This window comes from Geotrypetes seraphini, chromosome 8 (genome assembly GCF_902459505.1).
Source record: "Geotrypetes seraphini chromosome 8, aGeoSer1.1, whole genome shotgun sequence".
Lineage (NCBI taxonomy): Eukaryota > Metazoa > Chordata > Amphibia > Gymnophiona > Dermophiidae > Geotrypetes > Geotrypetes seraphini.
In genome coordinates this window covers 141,856,027-141,876,393 of record NC_047091.1, presented here as the reverse complement: position 1 = coordinate 141,876,393, position 20,367 = coordinate 141,856,027, and the positions used below count along the sequence as shown (strand labels likewise).

The 20,367-nt window shown below is 43.0% G+C and overlaps 1 protein-coding gene across 4 annotated transcripts in view; it reads left to right on the top strand.

Moving 5' to 3' along the window:
- The window catches only part of LOC117364636 (E1A-binding protein p400-like), a 203,503-nt gene that overhangs the window by 46,653 nt on the left and 136,483 nt on the right, over nt 1-20,367 (top strand). For all 4 annotated transcript variants that reach the window (XM_033954039.1, XM_033954040.1, XM_033954038.1 and 1 more), the window contains 3 exons: nt 639-824; nt 1,311-1,451; nt 12,762-12,852. In XM_033954039.1, the coding sequence (XP_033809930.1) occupies nt 639-824; nt 1,311-1,451; nt 12,762-12,852 (418 nt within the window). The remainder of the gene's footprint in view (nt 1-638; nt 825-1,310; nt 1,452-12,761; nt 12,853-20,367) is intronic.

Below are 20,367 nucleotides of genomic sequence, written 5' to 3'. Positions count from 1 at the left end.
TTATAAAATATCGTTCTTTATTCAGGATAGTTTCTATTGCCTTCCTCTCATTCCATGCAGAAGCCAACCCAAACTTAATCCCCATTCCTAATGTTCTCCACTGAATTCCCAAAACATTACCCTTCCTCCCCAAGTCACTTTATCAAATCAATCAGTCCTATTTGGGACATGGATTTGATGTGCCACCTTTCTGTGGTACAACCAAAATGGTTTCCAGTACATTCATTATATGCAGGTACTTTCTCTGTCTCTAATGGGCTCACAGTCTATTTTTCTTTTTGTACCTGGGGCAATGCAGGTTTAGGTGATTTGCCCAGCATCATAGGGGGAGCCATGGTGGGAATTGAACCAATTTCCCCAGGTTCTCAACCCACTGCACAACCATTGGGCTATTTCTTTTAATATGTCTATTGTTTCTCCTTTCCTCTCTAGGATATAAGTATTTAGAAAATTGAGTCTGAGGGCTTTGGATATGTTGTATTTTGATTTCCCTTCTCTACTCTATATCCTTGCACAGAACCATAGTACTTTAGATATGGTTATATCTGGAATAGTTCAGCAAAAGATGCCTTTGTTGTACCAATGGTAATGACCCTGGACAAGTGTATAGTATAATGAGAAGCATGTTTGTATTACAGGAAAATCAAGTCTATCAGCGGATAGCAGAACTGAGGAAGGAAGGCTTATGGTCCCTCAGGAGGCTTCCCAAGCTCCAGGAGGCCTCCAGACCAAAGTCTCACTGGGATTACCTGCTGGAGGAAATGCAGTGGATGGCGACCGATTTTGCCCAAGAAAGGAGGTGGAAAATGAACAGTGCTAAGAAGGTATAATGAGAACTGGCTGTTCAAAAATGTGAATGTCATCTAACCATTATTCTATTAGATAAATGCTTTAATAGTTATTTGGATCATGTCTTCGGTCTTCGGTACACTGTGACACACTAGATTAGATTGCAAGTTAAATTAAAAATCCATGCTGTGATTGATTGGTTGCAGGCTTTTCATGAACTGGCATTGTCTTTTCATTTCTCAGGCAGACAGGAGTGGAGTAAGACTCGGCAAACTCCCTTGACCTAGATCTCAAACTATAGATTATAGTGTGATCTCCAGAAATAAAAGGCTTGTGCAACTCTTGCATTTTATTGTTTTCTTTGTATTTTAATTTTGATTAAAGGAGTGAATAAAATAAATTGAATGAGAGATCCCACTAAGAAAATACTCTGAAAGCACTCATCTAGATTTCTGTGGTGCCTTTAGCACTTGGCCGTACTGTAGTCAGATGAAGGATATGATTTATTTATTTTTTTGCAGCTGATCAGAGTGGTAGCTTGTCACCATGAGGAGAAGAAGGTGAATGAGGAAAAGGTCAAGAAAGAGGAGTGGAGCAAACTGAAACACATCGCTGCAGCAGTTGCCAGAGAGATTGAGTATTTCTGGTCCAATATTGAACAGGTAAACTGCCCCAAGCTTTTCATATTATACGTCAGATTTTTTGAGGGTTGAATTTGGTTTTGCAGTTATTTGTTGACTATGTTGTTTTGATAATATTATACTGTAATAAGAGCCTAAATATGTTTAGGCCAGGACATCTTAAGTCAAAAACAGGACTTCTGTGTGTTCTATAAAAGGCCCAATAATTGCAGAGCCTAAAACACACAGAGGGCCATGAGAAAAATTTTATATTTTACAATGGCACTATACACTTCTTTATTATCTACCAGACCAGTCCAAAATGGATAGAGTGAGGCCCTTTTACCAATGCTTGTTCTTGTTTCTTTCTTGTCTTAATGTATTTGTTTTATGGAATTTTGTTGTATGTTTTACTTGTAACCCACCTAGAATTGCAGATTGAGTGGGCTCTAAATTTTGAAATAAGTAAAAGCGAACCCAGAGATCAAAGTCTTACCAGTTCTGCCTTTATGCCATACATTCCTTGGTATTTTGGGGAAGGTGTGGCTCACTGGTAGAGCTGCTGCCTCTGCACCCAGAGGTTGTGAGATCAAATCCGAGTGCTGCTCCTTGTGACTCTGGATAAGTCACTCAATCTTCCACTGCCCACCGCTTTGAATGTCAAAGAGGCGGTATATAAGTCCCCATTCCTATTTCTCTTTCTCCAGTGAGGGGGAAGGGGGAGGTGTTTTCTGAGACCGGCTAGGAAAGGGGTTTTGTAGCTTTCTAGGAAATAAGAGTCTAGTTTCTTTCCCTTCTCTATCAGCCTGTCCTCTCATTTGTCCTTCCATTTGACTCTAGCATTTCTTCCCTCCTACTTCCCGGGTCTCTAACAACTCCTCACCTCATGTTGGCTACAGTTTTGCCTAGAAGAAGTTAAGCAATGTTAGTAAAAGAAGTCTATGTAAGTAAAACTCGATCAGGAAGGTGCATGCTTAGGGGGAGAGTTTCCAAAGTGGGAAGGAGTTGCTGTATTATATGAGGGGGCAAGGAAGAGAGAAGTTAGCAGCTTCAGTGCACTGGGAATGGTGTGACTGTCAAGGTTGTTAGTGGAGGGGAGCCTCTGGGGTGGCCAGCATAAAGATAGAAGCTAGTATTTGGATGCCAAGAACAATGTGAGAGCAGCAGCTAGGTATAAGTTTCAAGTTTATTTAAAATATTTGATATGATGGTAATATCCAAATCCAATGCGATTTACAAAGTTAAAAATAGAAAAAATAATAAAAATCCAACAAACAGGACATTAAAAACAATTATGACATAAAAATACAATAGAGAGGGGGGGCTAAAAAATTGGATTAAATACAATTCCAAAACAAGTGAAAAAGGATGGGTAAGGAAACAAAAGGTTAGGGAACGTTACCCACATAATTTCTATTTAACAGTGTTTCTTGTCTAGTTTAAAGTCCAGAGTGAGATCATATGATTTTAAATGAATCAGTTAAAGGCATCCTTAAACAGCCAACTTTTTAGTAGGCCTTTGAACTTGTTAAGTAGTTTTTCTTCTTTTTATTGAATGGAAGCGAGTTCCAAATTTGAAGAGCTGTGACAGAAAGGATCATATCCCTCCTTGAATAAATGAATTTTAATGAGGGAATTACTTTTTTTTTTTTTATAAATCTTTATTCCTTTTTATTTCTCTCAACAAGTGTACAATATTATTACAATTAATTCACATAACTCACTTGACATTCTTAAACAATATTATTATACATGTTTTAATTCCCCCCACCCACCTCCCATCCCTTCCCATATCAATAAAATAATCTATCCAAACATATACATACTTAGACATCCCTCTTCCATAATACAATTAATCATACATTAACCTATCCCTCCCCCACCCTTTCTTCCTCAAACTCTTTTTTCATTTTATTATATACATTAATGCACAACAAATATATCTCATCATATTACATATATCCCCTAATATTTCATAACAACATATTTCCAATAATTTTACCCCCTTTCCTTTTCTATTCATACATATATACCATGTTTCTTATATCCATTAATCAGTTGAAATATACCGCTATTTAATTAGATTATCCTATCCCCCCACCCCACCCCATTTCTACAAATTATCCCCTAAGAAAAAAGAATAAACCTTAATAAATTCTGCCCTATTATCAGGCCTATTCTCCACTGAAATGGGACACATCGCATTGACCCCTTTACTGAAAAAAGCTGACCTAGACCCCTCCATACCATCCAACTACCGTCCAATAGCAAATATCCTTCTCCTCACCAAACTGCTCGAGTCTATCATATCTACCCAGCTCTCTTCCTACTTAGAAAGATTCTCCATCCTCTTACCTTACCAATATGGCTTTAGACCCAACTTCTGCACTGAATCCCTATTGGCCTCTCTAATCTCTAAGGTTCAGCAACTGCATTCTCGTAACAAGTTTGCTGTCCTTCTACAATTCGACCTCTCCGCAGCTTTTGACGTTGTCCACCACGACATTCTAATTTTCCAACTCTCCGAGATAGGCATTAGCTCCATAGTTCTTGATTGGTTCTCCAAATTCTTGCGCTCCCGTTCTTACATGGTTAACATGAGCGGCACCTCATCCTCCCCCTGGACCCCGACTTGTGGTGTCCCACAAGGCTCACCCCTCTCCCCAATCCTCTTTAACATTTACATGTCCTCCCTGAAACTACTCCAACTATCCCCCCTTGAAACTCTTTACACTTACGCTGATGACATCCTCGTCCTCCTTGAGACCGACTCGAACCTCACTAACCTCTCCACGAACATATCCTCATGCATAAAGAACCTCCAATCCTGGGCATTCAAAATGCATATGAAACTAAACGAGTCCAAAACAAAACTCCTTTGGCTCGGCCAAAAATTAGACCATCTACCTTCCTCCATCCCATTGTCCACCGGCCCCCCATTACAGCTCGAGTTCTCAAGCAAAGTTCTGGGTGTCACCTTAGACTCTTCTCTATCCTTCAACGAACATCTCCAATCCCTGGTGCAGAAATGCTTCTTCAGCCTTCACATGCTAAGGAAAGTCAGACCCTATTTTCACCAAAAACACTTCGCAGTCCTAGTACAATCCATCATCCTCTCCAGATTGGATTATTGCAATTCTATCTACCTCAGCCTAACCAAGAAAAGCCTCCACAGACTTCAGCGGATTCAGAACGCTGCAGCTAAGCTTGTTTTCGCGAAAAGCAAATTTGATCACGTCTCACCACTCCTGTCTAAGCTCCATTGGCTCCCAGTAATCCCCAGGATCCACTTCAAATGTGCGTGTCTGGCCTACAAGATCCTACATGGCATCCTTCCTGCTGTTATCCCTCTATCCTGGAACTCCCCAACCCCTACTTCCTCCAGATCCTCCCAAATTTTTAAACTATCCTTCCCTTCCATAAAAGGTATTTCCCATGTAGGCAAACTTGGGTCATCCCTCCCCTTTAGAATCACTGAGATCTGGAATAACCTCACCTCCCCTCTCCGAACCTCAAGCTCCCTCCAACTCTTCCGCAAACACCTAAAAACCTGGCTATTCTCAAAACTGTAACACTTCCCCCCTCTTAGGCCTCTCACCTTCCCCCTTTACACCTAACTCTTTAATCTCTCCACTGTAGTTCCTCTCTCATCTTTCTTCCTGTAAACCGTGCCGAGCTCCGCATTCGTGGAGATGGTGCGGTATATAAACCCAAGGTTTAGTTTAGTTTAGTTTAGTTTAATCATTATAATATTCAATTAATGGCCTCCACACCTCCTGAAACCTTTTAAAATGCCCCCTCTGTACTGCAAGAAATCTTTCCATCTTATACATATGGCATACTGAGTTCCACCAGAAACTACAATTCAGTCTAGAACAGTCTTTCCAATTAGTCGTTATTTGCTGAATTCCCACACCAGTAAGAATCATCAGTAATTTATTGTTTGCTGCAGATATTTGGCATTTAGCCCTCATGCACATTCCAAAAACCACTGTGTCATAGGACAATGCCACATGACTCTCCATCATTAGGTTAACTTGATCCCAGATTGATATCCAAAATGCCTGAATACATGGACAATAAAATAAAAGATGGTCTAAAGTTCCAACTTCAATTTTACAATGCCAGCATCTGTTAGACTTAGAGCAATCTAATTTTTGTAATCTAGTAGGGGATCAGAATGCTCTATGCAACAAAAAGAACCATGTTTGCCTAATAGATGCCGACATCGTACCTTTAATTCTCCAAGACCAAATACGTGGCCATTGAGATGCATTAATCTGATGCTTAATCTCAATGCTCCAAATATCTCTTAATCCATTTTTAGGTTTCTTATTCAAATAATTAGATATAATTTTATACCACTTTGCGGACTGGTGTCCCAGAAAATGGAATTACTAACAAAGAATTTTCTTCTGATCGTAAAGATTTTACAGGGATGTATGGTATTAGAAATCTTTCTAAAAATGCTGGGGCTTTGTTTACTAATATTTTATGAGTGAGTAAAGCTATTTTGTAAGTAATTCTATGGTTTCCGGTAACCAGTGATTTTCCTTTAACAGTGGAGTTACATGATCAAATTTTTTTCTTTTCATGATAATTTTTATTGTGGTGTTTTGGAGAATTTCTGTATTCTTGTACAATTTGTTCTGTGTTCATTGAGCTTTTGTAAAATGCATAGCAAATTTTGAGCTTATTAAGGAGCTGAGCTCCAAAATGCACATTTTTGCCTTTCAAGTTAGGTACAATTCCTACCTCAAGCTCTTCTCCCAAACCTAGTTCCAAATGACAAGTTAGCTGATAGTCGAAGCTACAAATGCCTCTATGGAAAGTTTTCTCTCTATATGTTTATGTTTATTAAGAACTTTATATACCACACTAGTGTTTAAGCTTGTTAACCCTTTCAGGACCATAAGGATCGTAGGCCAATTTTTGTGGTTTTGACGACATTTTTATGGTAAAAAGGGCTTGCAGATGCCAAAAAATTGATTTTTTTTGTGAAATATCATTATTTTTATTTAAAAAAATCACACTTCTGGCTTATGGACAGTGTGGCAAGTGAATCTTCTCGTCAATCTAGCAACGACGCTAATGAATGAATGTCGGAACCAGTTTGTTTACATAAAGGCAGTATCATATGGAATCCGTACATATCAAATTTAGAACTGTAGACTATCCCAATCAAAATTTATAGGATTTTAAAGTTATGGGACAAATATGTCCCTTGGTCCTGAAAGGGTTAACATTAATGGGTGCTAGTAAAGCCTCCTTCCCTCACATGTCCCCTATTTTCAGCCCCAGCTCCAAACCCATTTTTACCCCCCCCAAGCCTCCTTCTCCCATCTGTTCCCTTTCAGCCCGAGCCCCCTTTTCTCACCAGCAGCATTTTCCTCCCCATTCCACTTCCCTGTCCAGCAGCACCTCTTCCCTGCTCCCCCTGTCCCTCTTCCTTGCTCCCACAGTCCAGTAGTACCTCTTCCCTGCTCCCACAGTCCAGTAGCACCTCTTCCCTCCTCCCCCTGTCCCTCTTCCTTGCTCCCACGGTCCAGTAGCTCCTCTTCCTTGCTCCCCCTGTCCCTCTTCCCTGCTCCCCGGCCCAGTAGCACCTCTTCCCTCCTCCCCCTGTCCCTCTTCCCTGCTCCCACGGTCCAGTAGCACCTCTTCCATGCTCCCCCTGTCCCTCTTCCTTGCTCCCCGGTCCAGTAGCACCTCTTCCCTGCTTCCCCTGTCCCTCTTCCCTGCTCCCATGGTCCAGTAGCACCTCTTCCCTGCTCCCCCTGTCCCTCTTCCTTGCTCCCCCGGTCCAACAGCACATCTTCCTGGCGGGCTGCATGTCGGGAGCGCTGGCTGCTCGGAGCTGCAGGCGTCATCCTGAGGGCCTACCTTGCGGGCGGGTGTCCGTGGCGTTTTCTTTAGTTGGCACGCAGTGGTTGCACAGGTGGAGCTGTGCGCCGGGCCTTTTCGGCAGAGTCAGCACGTGTTCTCGGGCTGCCTTCGGGGCTCCATGTCCGTGCTGCTTGTCTTGGAGGGTTGTGTCGGGGTGGGGCTCCTGTGCGCAATTCCCTTGTGGTCGGCGGTGTGTTGGGGCTTCTGCTGGGCAGTGGCCTGTTGGCTCGGCGTCGTGCGCGTGTGAGGAGTGACAGGGTGGCGGGCAGGGAGAGAGCTTGCCTGTGCTTCCTCCAGTGGTTGGTGAGCAAGGATGGGAGGAGGGGAGTGGCCAGAGTGTTCTCTGCCGCTGCGTTCTAAAATAGAATCCGGCCACGGATCAGAAAACACAGTGGCAGGGAACATTATATAGGATGTATGTCTTTCTTTCTCTCTCCCTGGCCCTTTTCTTTCTGTCTCTCTCCCTTGCCTACTATCTGTCTTTTTTTTTTTGTTTGTTTCTCTCTTTCTTTTCTTGGCTTCTTGCTGTCTGTCTTTATTTCTGTCTGTCTCTCTGTCCCCCTGTCTGTATATCATTCTTTCTCTCTTTCTCCTTGGCCGCTGGCCGTCTGTATGTCTTTTTTTCTTTCTCTCTCTCTCCTTGGCCGCTGTCTGTCTCTGTATTTTTTTTCTTTCTCTCTCTCTCTCCTTGGCTGCTGGCTGTCTGTTTTTCTGTCTGTCTGTCTTTCTGGCATCCTGTTCTGTCTGTCATTGTTCCATTCTCTCTCTCTCTCCTTGGCCACTGTCTGGATGGCTGTCTGTCTGTCTTTCTTTCTATCTGTCTCTCTGACCCCTTGTCTGTTTGTCTTTCCTTCTGTCTGTCTTTTTCCCTTTCTGTCTTTCTCTCTGGCCCTCTGTTTGTCTGTCATTCTTTCTTTCTCTCTGTCTCCTTGGCCGCTATCTGTCTTGTTTTTTTTCTTTCTCTTTCTGTCCTTGGTGGCTGGCTGGCTGTCTTTCTGGCCCACTGTCTGTCTGTCATTCTTTCTTTCTTTCTCTCTTTCCTTGGCCGCTGTGTAGATGGCTGTCTTTCTTTCTGTCTATCTTTCAGCCTGGCGCTCTGTTTATCTTTCTGGCTGTCTCTCTGCCTGGCCCCCTGTTTTTCTGTCTCTCTGTCTTTCTGCCTGACCCCTATCTTTCTTTCTGTCTCTCTCTGCCTGGCCCCCTGTTTTTCTTTCAGTCTGTCTCTCTGCCTGGCCCCCTGTCTCTGTCCTTGGCCCCTTGCCTGTATTTCTCTGTCTCTTCTGGCCCCCTTCTGTCTGTCGGCCTCCCAGCACACCCCTCTCTCCAAAGTAGCCCCCTTCCCCTCTCCCCCTCCACTTCCCTGAGCCGTAGTATTTTTTATTTTTTTATCTTATAACAGCCGCTGCACAACCTCCTAGAAAGCAGCACCGGAACCGAATGCCGGCGCTGCCGCTGTCAAACCGCAACCGCCACTCTCCCACCGGTCCGACAAACGTGCCTGAAGCCGACCGCCGTTGACACAGCTCCACAGTCGCGCGCCTTCAGCCACAGCACGTGCCTCCAGCCCCGTGCCTGCAAGCGCCGTGAGGTGTTAAATAGAATACTGCCACAGAAGCACACCTCACGGCGCCAGGAATCACGGATTTTCAAGAGCGCATGCGTGCTCTAGGGTTTTATTATTATAGATAACAGCCTAAAAGGATTCAAGCAGTTTACAATACATAGTTCATATTCTTCAAGAAAAGAACTCCATTAAAATAGAAAAGGAAAGATTAAGAGCAAAAGTTAATTTTTTTTTTCATAAAATATCATAGCAAACATCTCAACAATAACAATTCTAATAGTAAAATAATAAAACAATCAAATCTCAAATCTATATGTGTTGCTGTTATAAAATATACTTTGAAGGCCTGCCTAATCACACCAAGAACCAGATAAACACATCACTTCTTCAAAAATTGCTCCTTTTTTAGCACTCTCCCAACCAGTAGAGGTTAATCTTACAAGTGGGTATATATCTCATCATGACCAGCAGGTGGAGACTGAAACAAAACTGTGGAATAGTACTTAAGAGATACCTTCATCTATTCCTTTCAGTCTCCAGCAGGTGTGAGTGACATAAAAACACACATAGAGACTCGTTTTCAAAACAGACACATAAAGTACCATAGAAACCTATGGTACTTTGTGTGTCTTAGTGCTTTGAAAATGAGTCCCATAGTGACATAAAATCTACATTAAAACTAACATCAACAAAAATGTTTAAAATCAACAAAAACTAAATAATATACAGCAACCAAATAGAATAACAGCAAAAATCTATACAGCAGAGTGTGTTTATTGCAATGTCATGACCTTTATAGAAGTACTAGTCTTTAAGCCCGTTACATTAACGGGTGCTAGAACATATGTGTGTGTGTCTGTCTTTTTTTCTCTCTCTCTCCTTAGCCGCTTTCTTTCTTTCTGCCTTTCTTTTTCCTTGGCTGTCCATCACCACCCCTTGCCTGCTCCCCCTGTCCATTTTCCCTTCCTTTTACCTCCACTGTGTCCACCACCACCCCTTCACTGCTCTCCTTATGCAGCAGCAGCCCTTCTCCCTTTGTTTTACCTCCCCCCTGTCCAGCAGCACCTCTTTCCTTCTCCCCCTGTCCAACATTAGTCCTCCGTTGTTTTTTCTTCACCTCCCCTGTCCATCAGCATCTCTTTCCTTCTCCCCCTGTCCAGCAGTAGGCATCCCTTCCTTTTTTATCCTCCCTCCTCCTTCTTATCCCTATGATACTCTTACCTTGCTCTGCCCCTGATCAGAGGTTCCCGACAGCTGCCCAGTTGCACCCATTGGAAAAGTTCCCACTGCCGCATCCCGCACCCCTCCTGACGCGGCTCCCGCTGTCCTTTCTGTCTGTCTCTGTCCCTGGCCCCCTTTGCCTGTCTGTCTTTCTGTGTATCTCCCTGACCCTGTGTCTTTCTTCTTTCCTTTCTGTCTCCCTTCCTCCCTCTGTCTGTCTGTCCAAAGCAGCATTCCATCCCCCTCCCCCCACACCAGTTCCCTGTGCACCTGCCCCTGTGTCTTTCTTATTTTATTTGTGTTTCCCTTCCTCTCTCTGTCTGTCCAGCATTCTATCCCCCTCCCCCCACACCAGTTCCCTGTGCCTTTCTTATTTTCTTTGTGTTTCCCTTCCTCTCTCTGCCTATCCAAAGCAGCATTCCATCCCCCTCCATTTCCCTCCCCCACACCAGTTCCCTGAGCACCTGCCCCTGTGTATTTCTTATTTTATTTGTGTTTCCCTTCCTCTCTCTGTCTGTCCAGCATTCTATCCCCCTCCCCCCACACCAGTTCCCTGTGCCTTTCTTATTTTCTTTGTGTTTCCCTTCCTCTCTCTGCCTATCCAAAGCAGCATTCCATCCCCCTCCATTTCCCTCTCCCCACACCAGTTCCCTGAGCACCTGCCCCTGTGTATTTCTTATTTTCTTTGTGTTTCCCTTCCTCTCTCTGTCTGTCTGTCCATCCAAAGCAGCATTCCCTTCCCCTCCCCCCCCACCACCAGTTCCCTGTGCAGCAGCATTAGCGTTTCCTCTACCCCCCCCTGTCCCTTCCCCTTCCCCTTCCCCTTCCCGCGGGTGGTGATTCCAGCAGCGCTTTTATCAGTCTCCACACGCTGCTTCGGGCCCTTCTGCCCTGATTTACTCTGGCACGTCCCTGATGACATCATCAGAGACGCGGCAGAGCAAATCAGGGCAGAAGGGCCCGAAGCAGAGTGTGGAGACTGATGTACACGCTGCTGGAATCGCCATTCGGGCCCGCGTGAAGAGAAGGGGGTGGGCGGCAAAGGCGAAACGGAGATCAGCGGCGGCGACAGGAGAAACGGAGAACGTCGTCTGGCTGCGGTCCGGCTTGTGGAGGCGATCGGGTGGTGACGTATTCGCGCGCATGCGCACTCCTTCGGCCACAGACCTACAGCGCACGGAACACGCAAATAGAACTGCGCATGCGCGAGTTAGCCTTTTATTATATAGGATAAGCAAAACCTTTCATAGCAAAAATTATACATCAGCAAAAGTATGCCCTCAGACGTTTCCTAAATTGTTATAGAGGTTATCTTATGTAGATCTAGAGGAAGAGTATTCCAAAGAGTAACACCCTTCACGTGAAAATCAATGTTCATTCAGCCTTATTTGGTGAAAAGATGGGACATCAAGCAGTAATTTATCTGCAGATCGTAAGGCTCTTAGAGGTCTATAAATTCTTAAGGAATTAACAATTGCTAAGAGTGCACTGTCATTCAAGGCTTTATGAATTAAAGATAAAATCTTAAACTTCACTCTCCAGAGTATAGATAACCAGTGTAGTTTCTTCAAAATTGGAGATATTCGCTTAAAAGTAAACTAGGATAAATTAATTAAAAGATGGGCTGCTGTGTTTTGAAACTACTTCCAGGGTAAGTAATTTGCATGCTGTTAAATCTAGGTACAATGAATTATAATAATCAATAATGGGATAATTAAACATTAAAAAAAGAAAACCCTAGAATAACAAACTCCCCACAGATCAGCAACACAGGAAAGCAAAAGTAGAGAAGATGGAGAATCAGTGTACTATTTTCTTCAAACACCACCAATTTCATGGAGGAAAAGTCCATAGTCTCTTATTCTGAAAGATATGAGGGAAGCCACTGCTTGCCCTGGATCGGTAGCATGGAATGTTGCTACTCTTTGGGATTTTGCCAGGTACTAGGGACCTGGATTGGCCACTTTGAGAATGGGCTACTGGGCTTGATGGACCATTGGTCTGACCCAGTAGGTCTTTTGTTCTTAATTTTATTGGTACAAAGGAAAATGACTCAACACAAATCATATTTCTACACCAGTATGGGCCTGATTTTGAGGAGGGAGAGGTGGCCATTTGTAAGCTGTTCTGACTGCTGCGAGGCTAGTACTGGAGGCTGTCTGGAAACAGCCAGTGATGCATGATTGGGAGTTAGTGGCTCAAAAACTGGATGATTGTTATGTTTTGTATAAGCTTACTGCACTGAAATTTTCTAAAATGGGAAAGTTTGCTCGACAGTGGAAATGGTTTGAACTTTGGAAATCTATTAATGGCTCTTAAAGGGGGATGGGGGGATAAATGGAAAATTGTGAATCTATGGAATTTTATAAGATGGGTGCATTAAAGGAACCTTATGCACCTGCCTGTCTGGTCTCAGTTGTTTGTATAAAATGATATGTTCTGGGGGGTTTTTTTGCCTTATGGAATTGGATGACAATAAAGCTTCAAGTTAAAAAAAAGCACCAGTCCCAGAACAATCCCTGGTGGATTCCACTATTCACCTTTCTTATGATCATTTAACCCTATTCTTTGCCAGTTTATGTATGAAAATGACATTTTATATATATATATAACACTTCTAAAATTACCTCCTGTATATTTTGTTCTTTTGTGTGTTTACCCTCTTCATAATTTCCTTTTAGGTCGTGGAAATTAAATTGATGCTTGAACTGCAAGAAAAAAAGAAAAGCATCTTAAATGTGCAAAATAGTTCAAAGAAAGGCAATGACAACAGTAAGTTGAGTAATTAGCCTAATTAGCTATAAAACAAAACCAAATAAATGAATGGCCTGCAAGATGGCAAGCTTCCACCATGTTGTACACATTACTTGTATTTAGTGTGACCTCTGCCTGTTAGAGCACTATATTATTTACATAAGAGCAATTTTGCTCAAACTAGTGCCCAGTCTCCCTCCCTTTGCCCTTAATCCTGTCAGTATTCATTAGGGATATCCTGAAAACTCAATTGAGTAAAAGTTCTGAGGACTAGTTTGAGCCTAAGCATAAAGTCCTTCTGTGTTGACATTACATTCCTGCTGTAAAAGATTTATCTAGCTTGTGCATTGATCAAAGGCTTGGAAGCTGTTCCTGTCTGTTTAATTCTCTTGGTTTGGATCTGCCTCCCTAGCTGGCTGGGATGTTTGCAGAACAACACAAATATAGTAGAACTTCACCATTACAGCCTAGCCAGTATATAAAAGGATAGCTTGGAGTACCTCAGATGAGAGTTAACAACATTGGGAAGGAAAGGGGGATTTGTTCCTTTGCAAGTTTTGCCACCCTATATAAGAACATAAGAAGTTGCCTCCACTGGGTCAGACCAGAGGTCCATTGCGCCCAGCAGTCCGCTCCCACGGCTGCCCATCAGGTCCATGACCTGTAAGGTGATCCTTTGTCTAAAACCCTTCAATCCCCTTTATCCTTCTATCTATACCCTTTCATAATCCTATCTCTACCTGTATCCCTCAATCCCCGTATCCTTCAGGAATTTATCCAATCCTTCTTTGAAACCCCGTAATGTACTCTGTCCTATCACAACCTCCGGAAGTGCATTCCAGGTGCCCATCACCCTCTGAGTGAAAAAGAATTTCCTAGCATTGGTTCTAAACCTGTCCCCTTTCAATTTCTCCGAGTGCCCCCTTGTTCTTGTGGTTCCCAATAGGCTGAAGAATATGTCCCTCTCCACCTTCTCTATGCCCTTCATGATCTTGTAAGTCTCTACCATGTCTCCTCTGAGTCTCCGCTTTTCCAGGGAGTAGAGCCCCAGCCTTTCTAACCTGTCTGCATATGAAAGGTTTTCCATACCTTTTATCATTCTTGTCGCTCTTCTCTGAACCCTCTCAAGTATCGCCATGTCCTTATTAAGGTACGGTGACCAGTATTGGACACAGTACTCCAGATGCGGGCGCACCATCGCACGATACAGTGACATGATGACTTCCTTTGTTCTGTTTGTAATGCCCTTCTTAATAATACCCAACATTCTGTTTGCTTTCTTTGAGGCTGCTGCGCATTGTGCCGTTGACTTCATTGTTGTATCCACCAGCATACCCAAGTCTTTTTCAAGGTTACTTTCCCCTAGTACTAATCCCCCCATTTTGTAGCTGAACATCGAGTTCTTTTTCCCTATATGCATGACCTTGCATTTCTCTACATTGAAGTTCATCTGCCATTTATTCACCCACTCCTCCAGTTTGTAGGTCCCTTTGTAGGTCTTCACATTCCTCCGCAGTTCTAACCCTGCTACAGAGTTTAGTGTCATCCGCAAATTTTATAACTTCACACTTTACAGGTTATTAATAAATACATTGAACAGCAGCGGTCCAAGTACCGACCCCTGCGGAACACCGCTCGTGGCCCTCCTCCAGTCCGAATAATGGCCTTTCACTCTAAACCTTTGCTTTCTGCCTGCCAACCAGTGTTTAACCCATCTGTATACGTCCCCTTCCACCCCGTGATTCCACAGCTTTCTAAGTAGCCGCTCATGGGGGGTACCTTGTCAAAGGCTTTTTGGAAGTCGAGATAAATGATGTCTAAGGATTCCCCTTTGTCCATCTGGCTGTTTATCCCTTCAATGAAGTGCAGTAAGTTCATTTGGCATGATCTTCCTTTGCAGAAGCCATGTTGGCTCGCTTTCATTAGTCCATTTTTTTCTGTGTGCTGACAGATGCTGTCTTTTAACAGTGCTTCTACCATCAAACTTACTGGCCTGTAGTTCCTCGAGTCACCTCTCGATCCCTTTTTAAAGATAGGTGTAACATTTCCGGGATCTCCCCAGTTTTCAAGGATAGGTTGCAAACTCGTTGGAGTATTTCCGCTATTTCATTTCTTAGTTCTTTTAATACCCTTGGGTGGATTCCGTCCGGGCCTGGTGATTTGTCGCTTTTCAATCTATCTATCTGTTGGAGGACATCCTCATGGCTTACCTCTATTGTCGACAGTTTTTCTTCTTGATCTCCATTCCTTGTGATTTGCTCCTCTTGCCGTCCCCCTCATGAGCTGCCAGCCCCTGATTTATGTTCCTTTCTTTGGCGTGTCTTTTTCATCCGCAACCTGTTTCCTCATTTTTACCTGTTCTTCTAGCTCCTGCTGTTTGCTCTTCTTTTTGTTCTCCAGTTTCTCTTGTTCCTTAGACTCCTGTTGTTCGTCTTTTGTTTCTTCCCAGCATTTTTCCCGCTCAGTATCTTCTTTGGATACTCTCGTCCGAACCGTCGACTTCAGGTCGACTGTCGGCTTTCCCCTTCTTCTTAGTTTAAAGCCTGCTCTATTCCTCTCGACGTTGTTTGCTAGCAGTCTCGTTCCTGCCGTGCTCAGGTGTAGTCCATCCCTCCTGAAGAGCTTGTTCTTCCCAAAAAAAGTTGCCCAGTTCCTCACAAAGTGGAAACCTTCTTCTTCGCACCATCTCCTCAGCCATGCGTTTATTGCTTGTAGTTCGGTCTGCCTCTTCACATCTGCCCTCAGTACTGGCAGGATCTCTGAGAATGCTATCTTCTGTGTCCTCAGCTTCAGTTTCCTTCCCAGGAGGACCTGAAGAAGAGTTTGTCTGTGAGAGGGCATAGGATGAAGTTAAGAGGTGATAGGCTCCAGAGTAATCTGAGGAAATACTTTTTTATGGAAAGGGTGGTAGATGCGTGGAACAGTCTCCTGGAAGAGGTGGTGGAAACAGAGACTGTGTCTGAATTCAAGAGGGCCTGAGATAGTCACGTGGGATCTCTCAGAGAGAGAAAGAGATAATGGTTACTGTGGATGGGCAGACTAGATGGGCCACTTGGCCTTTATCCACCATCATGTTTCTATGTAGTTCTCTGAAAGTGTAATGACAGTATTTGTATATGTTCAGCATTGTCTTTTGCTTGTCTTCTCAACCAGACGTGACCCATTCTTTGAAAATAATTTTGCACCTTCACTCTCTGATGTGCCATGTTGATCTTCCACCCTGGAATCTTAACTTAGTACCTGTATGTAATATGTAAGCTGCTTTGGTTATACCATGAACACCCCTTCCCCCAACTTAGTGCTCTTTCTTCTACAAAAGGGTTTTCTGAATTACAGGCCCTTTCTCATAGAGAGCCCAAAGCAGGAGTGTCAGTTTGCTGAAGTTAATGTCAGTGTGTGTTTTTCGTGTTAATCAAGTGATAGATCTTCCTTCCATTAAGAAGGAAGATTGTAGTGAAGAGTTTCATTTGTTACATTGCCTGAATGTACATAGAGCTGTTGACTTATCTGGAGAGTACCACAGAGTTTTGAAGAATGGAGAAGTTAATCTCTTTGGGAGCACAAAGAAAGGAGAAATAGCAATGAAATCCATGATAGCCTGTTTGCTTAAAAAGAAATAATGGTGTTAGCATACATTGTACATTACAAGAGGTTCTCGGGGCTCATTCAGCTAGATGATTTGCATGATGCTGTATTATGTACAGAGATTTGCAAAGTGGCTACATGGGCAGCATTACATTCCTTTTCAAAGCATTATTGCCTTGATGTTGTTGCAGCTACTCATATAAATCATTTCTTTCTTTAACATTATTAGATAGCAATAATGTGATGGTTTGGGGAAATCTACTGCTTATTCCTAGGATAAGCAACATAAAATCTGTTTTACTATTTGGGATCTAGCTAGGTTCTTGACCTCAGTATGGCAGTTTTTATATTCTTAAGGTTTAGAATATATGATCTGTAGTATGAAGAGTCCAGAAGGGAAAAATAGGAATGCTATTAATGTACAGACCTCCTGGTAATTGGAACAAGATAGTGAATTGACTTTTCAATCTGATCTCTCATTATGCCACAGCCTTTAGCCACTTGATAGTTTTAGGAGACTTAAACCTACATTTAGAATTACATGACAACCCCAAAACCTATATCTTTTAATAACCTACTGGAGTAACTCAACTTTACTACTTCTCCATATAAACCTACTCATAATGGTGAGGATGGGCTAGATCAGTGGTCTCAAACTCAAACCCTTAGTGGGGCCACATTTTGGATTTGTAGGTACTTGGAGGGCCGCAGAAAAAATAGTTAATGTCTTATTAAAGAAATGACAACTTTGCATGAGGTAAAACTCTTTATAGTTTATAAATCTTTCCTTTAACAGTCGGAGAGGAAGTTCCGGGCCAGCCCAGAACTTCCTCCCCGACATTAGAATTGACATCGGGTGGCGAGAATTGGTCGGCTCTGAGCTGGGGAAGATAAGCAGGGAGAGCTAAGACCTCGGCACTGGCCTGTTCCCCGACTGCAGTGGCTTGAGGGAGGGCAGTGAGAAGGGAAGGGAAGCAGATTGGGGACCCCTGCTTTAGGCGAGCCGCAGTTGCGGTCTGTACGCGATTGTTCTCTCCACAATCGGAAAACTTGTGAAGTGGAGAGGACAGATTGCGGGCCGCAAAATAGTCCCTGGGGGGGGGGGCCGCATGTTTGAGACCACTGGGCTAGATGGACCATTAGTCTGATCCAGTAAGGCTAGTCTTATGTTCTTATGCACTGTCTATATTTCATATCTGGTATAACTAAAAATTTAAATTTTCCCTTGATAGACCATGTTACATGGGAACTAGTTATCTGGTCAGACCACTACCTTTTAAATTTCTTCCTGAAACTGCCTTTAACATGTATATCAGCAACTTTAGAAGGTAAGGCATGGCTAGATCTCATCTGGCAAATTCTAGAGCACAATTATGGACCACTTGGAACCCATAGATGAGGCCTTATCCTCCTGGCATGACCTTATAACATCAGTTTTAGATAAGATCATTCCAACCAAATGTGTAAAATCAAAGCAGAAAAATAACATGTTTTTCAGAATTGCTAATAGCCTTAAGAACCAAAGCAAAAAAGCTGGAAAGACTCTGGAGGAAACACCAAATGCAGGAGCACTATACTACCTGGAGAAGGGGAAAAATACAAGAAGCTAAAAAAGCATGCCACAATAACTTGATAGTTCACATCTTTAATATCTACCAAAGATGTAACATCCATTTCCACCTTACACGAACCTGATGAAACCAATCTGGCAAACTACTTACAGGAAAAGATCAGGATAGTTAGAGAGACATTTTAAACACTCCTTGGTCAACAGTTGGATCCTGTAAATGTCAGTAAAGAAGAAATTGGAATGAATTCTCCCCTGTTACCTCTTGAGATATCTCATTTGCTGAGGAGACTCTCAAAAAAATTATTTTGTTTGGATATCTGCCCAGCCAATATGCTAGAGCACACTCCAGGATTTCTACGATGTCTGACAAATTTTGTTAACATATGCTTGGGAAGAGGTATATATCTTAAAACAATATCTGCCATCACCCCGACTCCTGTACCTATGGCATTGGGTTTAGACCTATCCAATGTTGAAAGCTTTAGTCCGGTAGCAAAAATACCATGGCCTGCAAAACTGTTAGAATTCTGTGTTAATATACAATTCTCAGATTTCTTAAACCTGACTGATGGATTTCACAGTTCACAATACGGTTTCAGGGAGCGCATAGTAAAGAATCTTTGCAGAGGTAGACTATCCATGTTGCTGCAGTATGACATTTCTGTTGCATTTTATGTGGTAGACCACTCTCTATTATTTCTAAAGTTGAGTGAATTCGGCATACATGGATTAGTCCTAAAATAGTTTGCAGAATTCTTAGGAAATAGGACCTACGAAGTAAGAAAGGGAAATAAGAGGTCTCAAAAATGTACTGCTTTGTGTGGAGTGCGACAAGGATCCCCACTATCTCCTTCCTTGTTCAATATCTATTTAAGAGCCCTGGCAAAAAGATTCTCCTCCCCTCAAATATACACATTTTCTTACGCAGATGATTTCTTCCTACTTTGTGTAGCCAGAGATTCTTTTGAGATCACCCTACAGCACCTAGCAAGGACCATAGAGGACATGAGCATGTGGATACTAAAGAACTTCCTTAAACTTAATAAAGGAAGACCAAAGTGCTTTGATTTGAGGACTACAACTCGCTACCAGTCATAGTTCTAGTACTGGCCATTGGTGAGATCCTCAAAATTGAAAAAAAACTTCAAAAATACTAAGCATTACCCTTGACTCTTGACTAACCTTTGAAGATCAGATCAACCCTCTGGTCAAAAAATTCTTTTTCAGATTAAGGCAACTAAGGACAATAAGATCCCTTTTAAGCCAGACTAATTTTAGAACTGTTTACATGCTGTCTTGCTCCCATACCTAGACTGTTGTAATCCCTTGTACTACAGCATCACTGAGAAGTAAAACAAGAGATTGCAACTATTCTAGAATACTATGCCTAGATTAATTTTTTGAGTAGGCAAATTCGAGAGGGCTAGCCCGCTTTTGGGAGAATTACACTGGCTACCAATGAAAAAAAAGGATTCTTTTCAAGATCACCTGCATGGTCTATAAAGCAATTTATGGTAAAAACTCTGGTGGACTAGTATCAGACGTCAAGGTTTCTCATTCCTTTCATAAAGCAAGAAAGACACAATGTCTTAAGCTGACCTTCCCCTCCCCTCATCATGTTCAGTGCAAAAAACTATTTGAGACTACTTTTGAATCCCTGGGTTCTAAAGTCTGGAATAGCCTATCCCTATACTTACATCAGGTCCCCTCCTATTACAGCTTCAGGCGAATGTTAAAGACTTATCTTTTCTCCTTATAATGACAGATCACTATCCAACTATTTGAGACTACTTTTGAATCCCTGGGTTCTAAAGTCTGGAATAGCCTATCCCTATACTTACATCAGGTCCCCTCCTATTACAGCTTCAGGCGAATGTTAAAGACTTATCTTTTCTCCTTATAATGACAGATCACTATCCAATATGCTTTCTAAAACCTAATTGTTAAATGTAACAACTGATCCCAAATCTTATTGTAAGCCGCAATGATTCCTTGTTGAAAATTGTAGGATATAAGAAACTACAGTGGTGCCTCACACAACGGACGCCTCGCACAGCGCACGCTGCGCACAACGAACTTTATGTCTTGATTCGTACAACGAACTTCGTTTCACACAACGAAGTCGCCCGAGCTGCATCCTTCCGCGCAGGCACTGCGCTTAACTGCCCTCTCTCCGCCTGGCTCCCTCTTGCCCCCCCGACTCCCCGACACGATCGGGGCAAAAAGGAGCCCAAGCCCTCTTGCCCCGCCGATTCCCCAACTCCCCGACAATATCGGGCCAGGAGGGAGCCCAAGTCCTCCTGGCCACGGCGACCCCCTAACCCCACCCTGCACTACATTACGGGCAGGAGGGATCCCAGGCCCTCCTGCCCTCGACG